This window comes from Diadema antillarum, unplaced genomic scaffold (genome assembly GCF_040938485.1).
Source record: "Diadema antillarum isolate AM-2024a unplaced genomic scaffold, OU_Dant_1.0 scf00000212, whole genome shotgun sequence".
In the NCBI taxonomy this organism is placed as follows: domain Eukaryota; kingdom Metazoa; phylum Echinodermata; class Echinoidea; order Diadematoida; family Diadematidae; genus Diadema; species Diadema antillarum.
This window is the reverse complement of record NW_027271101.1, coordinates 444,533-454,431: the sequence shown is the minus strand read 5'-3', so window position 1 is coordinate 454,431 and position 9,899 is coordinate 444,533. Positions and strand designations below refer to the sequence as shown.

The 9,899-nt window shown below is 39.5% G+C and overlaps 1 protein-coding gene across 1 annotated transcript in view; it reads left to right on the top strand.

The window, feature by feature from the left end:
* The first annotated feature begins 433 nt into the window (after window positions 1–433).
* LOC139724402 (receptor expression-enhancing protein 2-like) overlaps window positions 434–9,899 on the top strand; it is an 88,499-nt gene continuing 79,033 nt past the window's right edge. The window contains exon 1 of the mRNA XM_071635547.1: window positions 434–601. Within this exon, the coding sequence (XP_071491648.1) occupies window positions 570–601 (32 nt within the window). The 5' untranslated portion in view covers window positions 434–569. The remainder of the gene's footprint in view (window positions 602–9,899) is intronic.

Below are 9,899 nucleotides of genomic sequence, written 5' to 3'. Positions count from 1 at the left end.
ATGTATGAAGCAGGGCGATAAACAAACAAAGAAACATACATGAAATTAAAACAATGATAGGTAAACTCATTTTCGTTCTGCTGGGTTTACAAATGAGAAAACCTAACAAGTTCTTTGATACACAACCCCCACACAAATAGTGTTGGGGGCAATGATTATGTGGATTCACCCCGGATTTCTGTTGATTGAGTAAAACGTAAGCTATCCATGGACTTCACTTTTATGTTTTACTACTGGACTGCATATGGTGTAAACGTCTCCAGAGGAAGTTTGACTCAAATGTACTCTAATGTAATCTAAATTCCTGAAGCGTAGGTTGGCAACTTCGCATGGCAGCAGCATGTAAACAGTGGAGACGCAAACGAAAAAGATAGATAATGACATTGAGCATGCGCAAACCGGTCAACAACAGATAGCGGATCAAGATGGCTTCGACAAGAAGCTAACGAACGTTCTCCGATTTGAAAAAAACAAAGTGCTTGGCAGCCTCTGTCGTAATTCCCGACACACCGAAATAAGTACCAGACGTTTAGGCAGGATTACTTAGACACGTCGTGCAAAGCTTCATAATGGTGGCCTATCTTTTATCCAGAATTGTCGTGTAAGTATTACTTTATTGGCATTTTGAAATATTTATTTGCGCTGCAGACGTCATCTGTATGGAAGCGCCCGTTGTGCATCGCTGGGCTGAGGTCGGGTACATACAGCTGGCGAAACAGCTACCCGGCTCGGGTGTTTCACAGCACATGCTGGCTGGCTGGCTGCCCGCCCGGCCTGCTGCTATTTACGCTGCAGTGGTATGCCTCTAATTAGACAGAAAGATCCGTCTGTCCGGAGGACTCTTTTGTATTTTGCCATTAACGCCGTCCTCCGTAGACAGACGGAAGGTTGTAGTAGCCATTGCTGTGTGGATGTTCTTAACCACTGTCTCTATGGAAAATTGGGTGAGGTACCTCACCCTTCTCGATTGCGTCTAATTCACGGCCCTAGGTCGGCAAATTTAAGCTTGAATAGTTAAATCAACTATTCAAGAATAGACTACACTCACCAGATTAATGAATAATCCAATATTTCGGTCAAATTTTCAACGCAAAACACACATCAACCAGCCCGTCGCGTCGTCACGTTCAAACTGCAGAAACATACAGTATGAATCTATTAGCCAATCACATGCGAGGTAGTTTCTACGTGTTTTTTTTACTTAATAAAGTACCTCGCATGCGATTGGTTTACAGATTCAAAATGGCGACCTACAGCTAGCGAACGGCGATGTTGCGATATGGATAAAATTTCTGCATTACAACCGCGTTACTGTGAGTATTTCGATTGCAAAATGTGAGAAATTAGCCCCAAATATTGCTGCATAATGTGTCATGTCATGTCAAACTTGTTTGAAAGTAAAAAAGCTGTCTGAAATTTGGTTTATCGTAACGTTTGATCTGTGCGCTACTGCCACACAGGAGCTGGCATCATTGACTTCGGTCTGTATACGGAGGGGATCCGTGAAGCCAGACGCAGTCTCCGCGGAACATTCCCCGACGGACAGATACAGACCGATCTTTCGGTCAAGCCTCTAATAAGACCCTATTGATAAATGTACAGTTTCCAGAACCATACTCGTACACACTGCATGCTGCAAAGAGCTACAGCTGTAGTGTAAGAGCACTGTGTTCGGATATGACCAAAGCAATAAATAATGCTCTCCTTGAAAAAGTTGTAAATTTAGTGTAAATTTACACTTGACTTCACTTGCCAATCCAATACCACTTTTTTTACCACTAACGTTAGATCTAGTCTACTAAAACTAAAGGCAATACACAACGCAATGAATAATATAAATAATTAGACAAATTTGTATATATTCTAGACTAGTGCAGCTACTATGTAAATAAACTCTACTGCGCTGTGATGTAACAGAGCTCCTGACATTGTCACTGATTAGACACACGAAAAATAGATAACAAATTAATCAAAGGCTTCTGAAAAAAGGTAAGTCTTCAATAAAGTCCGTGTGTACTTCGTAAATTAAGAGAATATGACTTGAGTGTGTTTTCATTGATATCAACTGAAATTACCTTGATTAAGTTACCGCAGACACAGAACAGATGTTATCCAAACGTTCAATATTATGAATGGGCTGGAAGACATGAGACTAAGCAAGTTTTTTAACTTGAGAACTGACAACAGGACTAGAGGGCACAAGTTCAAGGTAACGAAGAACAGATGCAAAACTAAAAAACGATCAAATGTCTTTTCACAGCGTATCATCACGGAATGGAATAATCTCCCGGATTATGTGGTAAACAGTACATCACTCAACTCTTTCAAATCCAACTTGGAGAAAGCATGGAAGTCAAAAAAGGACAAATACAACCCCGAACAACAATTCTTATGCCCATGTTCTCACTAAAACCGCACAGCACAGAAAACAAAAGTTTGCTAGTTACTGTATCCAGACAATGGAGCAGCAGAGGGGCAAATAAGTTCTGTATAACTTTAATGCCCACAACCAGGGCCCCATTTCATAAAAAGTTGATACGATAGCAACCCTTGCTAGAATGGCAATTGTCATGGTAACAACAAGAATCAAGCTTCCTGATTGGTTGTTGCTTTTGGAAGTTGCCATTCCAGCAAGAGTTGACATCCTAACATCTTTTATGAAACGGGGCCCTGGTATGTTAACCAGGTATGTAATCAATTCTGATAAATAACCAGGTGCTAGATCTAGACTATTGATCCTAACTCTTCTTGCAGTGACTTCTAAAAGTTCTAATAACTGCCAGGATCATGAAACTTTCAGATTTTACATTGCATTAGACCTGCCACATTGTAGATTCTACTATGATTTTTGGCTCTCAGTAGTAACTTTGCTTGAACTGAGTGGTATGTCATATAAATAATGAGCTGGCTGGCTATTCAGTTTCAGATTGTGCAGGCCAATGCAGGCAACGTACACCGCAATTGCTTTCGAAAAGTAAGTTGTTTTGAGCAACGACATGAAAATCAATGTTGACATCAATACTTCCCAACCATGGATTTGGTTCGTATTTTTGTGAGTGATTGAAAATAAGCTATTAAATATTTCATGTCATTCTGGTGTAATGTGGTGCTGTGGAATTTGAAGTAACTAGAAACCCTTCTATATGGATCATAGGAAAGTACTTAAACTCAGAGCCAATGATATTTTATAATATTTATATATCTCTGATAATATGAAAGTCACTCATGACTGGCCTTGGGGCCTCTGGCCCTGGCCTTGGGCCTGGCCTCGGGCCTCGGGCTTAGGCCTTGGGTCCAGCCTTGGGCCCAGCCTTTGCCGCTTTGGCCCCGAGCCCTACTGTACATTGTATATATGGTCTTTGTGATTTTCAGCTGCATTTTCTAGGTCATTGCCAATAAGACAAAACGATTCGTGTTGTATACCCTTTAGGTACTAATTTAGGTACTTTAGGTACTCATGTGCTACAAACCCCATGCGCTACATCACCTAGTCACCCCTATCATTAATCCATTTTTGTGCTCTTGACAACTCTTTAGCCATATATCTATAGGTCAGTAAAGTACAAAATGTCTATAATTTGGCAATTAATGTGAATGCGTCTATGTCCTCACTGACAAGACTGTGCATACATTATAAAGAGTGTATGTGTATGTGAAGCAAGATGTTTCATCTTTTTTGTTTAATGTTTACCTAATTTCTTCGTCATTTCATTTTTCTTGCAAATGTTTATTGTGACATTTCCTTGGTGTGTACCGGCTCCTATTTTGCAATAATTCATGTGCAGAGAGTGTGACTCATCACTTGCACAAGTAGCACTGGTGCTTGGCATGCTGTATTCTGTTCATCATGTAAGGACACTTGTGGCTGGAGCATGCCTGCAAGCTACTGATCTGCATGTACTCGCAAGAACCTCGCTTACATACCTTTACATGAAAGACTGCTGTGATGTCTATAGATACTGTCGGTCAAATGTTTGGTTGACGTACATTGTACAATGTACCATGTCTTTTCTGTATAGCATATCGATGCTTTTACATGTAGATCAGGTATCATATTGACAGAATTTTTTGATGGCAGATTATTGCAGAAGGTAAGAGTCACTGCAGTGAGTAAAACTTGTAATAATTTGAGGGGGGGGGGGGGGGAGTGGAGGGACAGAATTTTTTCCAGCTCTCTGGATGGCTTACCTTTGTAGAATTGTAGAATACATGCTTTTGAGATATCATATCAAGTACCACAGTTCGTCATATGGCAGAAATGTGATTTGTGCCCTGAATTTTGTTCAGATTTACATCTATGTACAACAAACTTCAAGAGTACATCAATAAGTGTAAAGCTTTAATGTTGATGTAAATGTCATGATTTAGTGTGACATGAATGTTGGTAGGTATGACAGTTTAATCTTTGGCAAAATGAGAGATCATTGCAACCATTTTGCGTTTGTTTACTTCTCATGGGTGTATGCAAGGGGGGGGGGGGGGTCGGAAGGGTCGTACGACCCCCCCAAATTTTCAAAGGTCCACTTTTTGTAAAAGGCATTTTTGTTTTTTGAGGGCTTTTTACCCCATATACAACAGAAAAGTGACTAGGTGGTGTTCCAGCAAATTGTCAAAAACCTCGTAAATTTCGTACTTAGTTTTAATATGCCATACCTTATTTCTAAGCCGCACTGCCATGCCGAAAGAGTCACTTTTGTATGCACCAAATGGCCCAATTTTAAGATATAAAATTCAAAAACTCCCTATCGTGGGAGGGGGGAAACCCCCCCCCCCCCCTCCCACACCCTCCCCCCACTCGGTCGCTCCACTCCCTTGCAAAGGTAAAGGTCCAAATATTTTGATTACGACCCCCCCAGAAAATATCCTGGATACACCCCTGCTTCTATGCTGTATGTAGTTCAGGTGACAAAGGAGTGGTAATGCTCAATGCAGGAAGCGTAATGAGAGTGTGAATGAGAAGTGACAGTTTGTGACTGATAGAGTCATTAACGGGGAACATTTGTTCAAGGGGTAAACAGGATGGATCACATTGATCACAAAACAAATTCTTTACATGTGATAGATTCTCATATTATGTGTACAATTTACTTGCTGCCTAGCTGTAATATTTCACTTCCTGCATGACAATGAGAGAACACATTCATTTTATATCTTGGGATCAATTTGTTATTCTTGGCTGCCTCATTCATGCCTTGAGGATATTATTTCATCCCTCTTTGTTTCTCTGGATGCAAGCAATTGTATAGTACAAGGCTCGAGGCCAGGTTCAGGAGTACTTTTGAAAGAATGTAAACTCTGTATTTAAATGGTCAGCAATAATTTAAAGTAGGGCTCCAGAAGTGGTACTAGTACATATGTATGTGATGCTGCGCTCTGTGAATACAGTTATACATGTTTAGAAGTTCATGCGCATGTGCAGGGGCGTGACATTTTAATGCCCCTCTCATCCACTTTGCGTGTGGTCTCGGCGAGTGGTGATTCTCTATATTGAACAAATTCAGAGGGGCATAAGTCGAAGCACTGCAGGAGTGTTCACTGGGCTCAAATTTGTGTAAAAATGGGGTATACATGTCTAAAAGGGGGAAAAAAAAACCCCCCCTCAATATTGTCCTGTTCTTATTTGTTTCTGGGCACCGTGACTCATTTCTTCATCAACATATCTTGAATAGACCGCTGTGCCATCCTCTTTCAAATTCTTTTCCTGTGTTTGACAAAAGTTGAGATGGACGTCGGCCCTGCGTATTTCCGTCGTGCTCAGCACGCCGCTGTCAATGTCACTCATAAATTGAGAGATGATAGCCTTTTCTAAAAAGTAACCAGGCATTTTGCAAACTTGATTATTTCCGTGACTACCCGTGACATTGTGGTTGAAAATGATGACGGAAAAGCCGAAGAGGAAGAAGAAGAATGAAAAATCTCTGTGATGCATCAGGATGAGTGCCGGAAGCACTGAAGTGTGTTTGTAATGATACCATTTAATGTCAACTGAGATATCAGTTGCCATCCTGCTTTTAAATATTTGCAATTCTGTTTGTCTAATGAAAGGTTACTGTCGTAGTGCAGACAAAGGATGGGGACCTTTCCCTCTGCATGAAGAAGAATAAAGATGTATGAAAGCATACGTCTGTATTTGGCTCATTTTAAAATTGTTGTTGGTGCAGTAATATGAGGTACACTTTTGTATGGACTGTCGGTACATTTTTAATGTCAGATCTATCACAATATGCAGCCATCATGTTGCCAGATTTTGAATGTGTATCAAAACATGACAACTGTCCAGGAAATTATCTGCTTGTAAAGATTGTATTATGTTTGGATTCCTTGATAGGACACACATGCAAAGCATCATGCAACCCAAGAGGGATGTTTTTTAATGTTCATCTGAAAGTGAAGTGCTCTCAAAACTGCTTTTAGAAGACCCATTTAAAGATCTAGTGATGTTCTTGTTTTTGGTTTTGGTTTTGTTTTGAACAAAAGCATTTCTCTATTCTGAAATACTGTGTGTGTGACCACAACTGACATGTCATCCATGTCCCACCTTTTCCTCAACCTACTTCTGAAGTGATGATCTGATCATATTTGTTGTTGAATGTATAGCGTTTAGCAATATGAATGTGACTGAGACCACAGAGCTAGTTTTCTGGTACATGCTTGATTGGCCGTTGGTTCAAGTCCGTAGGATGTCATTATGTTCCTGCAGTCACCCGTCACAAGGCATGGCGTCCTCGCCCACATATATATTTCACTTCTCACCAAGTAGCAGACAAGAAAACCTGTTGCGTGGGATGCTCATGGCATTTTTCACACCTCTGAGTAGGTGGAAATAGTCCTGAATTCAAGGGATGTGACAAATTGGTTATAATGCTTAAGTATCACATTCCGGTAATCACTATTGCCACTTTATGTATCTTCAGAGTACTGGTGTAGAGTGTTTTACAGGAATAGTGAAACAGATAAATGAAGAAAGTCGATAATATGTTCATATCATACAGAAGTAGATATGTTTGTGAAATGAAGCCTTTAATTTATGTCAGTAATGTAAATCTTCATTAAGTTTACACAAAAAATGTTACTTTAAGCAGGAAGCTATGCTGTAGGGTATCTTAAGTAACTTTTCACTGAACTGTTCGACCATCAATTTAATATCCTATTAAATGTGTCAACCTGAAAAGTTAACATGTATTGTGATAAGTGCAAATTCATGTATTAATTGCTCAAACCCACACCATATACTGTAGTTGGCAAAAGCCCACACCATTATAAATATAAGCCTATGCAGACTGTGGTAGACAGATGTACCCAGTTGGTTTGCTTGTTTCCATTTCAATATGTAAAGACACCCTTCTAATGTGTACTTCACATGATACAAAGTATTAATATCTTTGAAGTTGTCAAAACTAAAGAGTTGGCTAATTTACAAGAAATGGTCCTCTATTCATTGTGAATCAGTTTCAGTACGGACAGTGTTAAATAACTCGTTGAGGACGGGCTGACTTTGCTATGTACGTGTACGCATTTCCCATAGACAGTTGCCCGAGTATACTCAGGACTCGCCCTCAATGGTTACTGATGTCAGCATGTAGGCCTACAGTGTTCATCTTGTGCGTTGATTTCTTTAAAAAAACAACAACACATAAACACACATTTGATTTCGAGCATGTCCCCCAGTCTGTAGGTGTGAAGTGGTTATTTGTCTGTTGACTGGTATTGTCTGTAGAGAGCATTTCGATGATTCACCTGCAACCACAGCCCAAAATTGCACACACCATCATTGCATACATTTTGTACAGGCACTATAAATTAAATGGCAATTGGTTCACTGACTTTGTACGGTAAAGAGAGGACGACCCTTTAATAACCGATCATGAAGAGTTGTCTGCTGCTAGACAGATACAATGTGCAGCGTAATCTCCGGATGTGTTTTCATAATCCACAAAGGCCCAGTCACCCCTCCTGGTGACTAGAACCCTGGTGTATACATACCCAGGGCCCTGTTTCATAAAGCTGTTCGTAAAGTTACGAAAGACTTACGAGCGACTGGTGATCAGTTCTTGTGCTGAATTATTGAAATAAGTATTGATGTGCTATATAAGTATAGCACATCAGAACTGATCACCAGTTGCTTGTAAGCTGTTCGTAACTTTACGAACAGCTTTATGAAACACCCCCCTGTTATCATAACTTCCATTGACAAAACATTTCACCTGGGTATGGATATCCAGTAAACTCCATTTCTCCCTGCAGTGTGTATGTGTGTGTGTGTGTGTGTGAGTGTGTGTATGTGTTTGTTTGGAATGCCAATAGTAATTCAATCATTAGTCAGCTTTTCTCTTAAAGTTCAGTGCAGTAGTATTCTACAGAGAATGTCCAGTTAGGCGATTGAAATTGAAATTATTTTTCATACAAATGTATGTACCGGTACCTTATAGCCTGCTTAAAGAGATGTCCCAATACTTTTGTTTTCAGTATTGACTTGATAGAGATTTCAATAAATGGAACAATGAAACTGAACACTAGATAAGGTGTGTATGTGTGTGTGTGTGTTATTTATTTCATTTTTTTTCTTGAGGGAGTGCCATTTTATTTGTCCTAAGATTTTAAAAGGTTGATGATGTCTGAAGTCATACTCACCATCTGATTTACATGTTATGACTGCATTTGTTGTTGACATCAGATAGTAGGAAACCCAGAATTTTGAGACCAGATTTAATGTGTTTGAAAGAATAATTTCAGGCTGTCATGCATTGATAAGACATTTTTTTTTGCTATTGTAATCATCCATTTTCCTTTGCATTATGCTTCACATACATGTATAAGCATTACCATATTAAAGTGTTGTGACAGTCATGGGTATCTTTGTTGTGGAAAGATACAAGACAATGGAGCATATTTTGAAAGTGGGTGTTTTTAGAATGCATGTGTGGTGGCCCTATCATTCGTAATTTTGGGCAAGAATGTCAAGGCTTCATCTTGTGATTGTTATGACATCGTCACAGTTGATAGTTATTACATGTATGTACCTCGTTTAACAGAAGCGTGTCTACAAATAAGGGATGACTAAGCAGTGAGGGCAGTATATATGTTTGGATACCGTCTAGAAAATATTACGCTTTCATTTTCAGCACTAAATCCTTTTTTAGTGGTTGCCTTTAAGTAGAGGAAGGAGGTTGAGGGTTAGTTGTTTACAGTGACTGCCTTGTGCTAGGGAAACTGATGGTACTGGTATGACGTTATTGGGGGGGGGGGGAAGGGGGAATATAGTTACTACCCTTTGAATGAGACTGAATGACCAGGGGATGTCCAAAACATGATGTATCTGCTAGAGGCATTTTGTTTCACTTAAGCAAGAATTAAGAAGTGATAAAACTAGACATCAAGGATTTTGCAATGTCATTCTTCCATAGGTATGTTGTGCATGAGCCCAGTAAGACGTTTAATTCCGGGGTTAGCAGAGTGAAATTATATCACTGCATTTTTGGGGGAGGGGTGAGGGTCCTCTCCTTTGATATTTTTTATAATGCTACCTTATCCCAAGGATGGTATTAGTTGTTATTACGTTATTTTGCTGGGTTTTGTGTTGATATCAATTTATTCCTTTTACCCATTTGTTCTGTCATTGTGTAGTCAGGAAATTAGCATATCTCTCGCTCTTTTTAAACCTATCCTATTCATTTTATTGATTTAGTCTGTGCTTAGGCTGGGAAGAAGCCTAATTTATTTGTGGAAATAAAGCAAGATTTTTATTAGTCAAAATTGATGTGTTACTTTCAAAACTTTAGCTATCTGATTGGTGTCATATTGATGGTGTACAATGATCATTTGCATCTTACCAATCCAACTGAATTGTATTAATAGTTCTATACAGGGTAGAAGCCATAAGTAATGACAGTACAGCACAG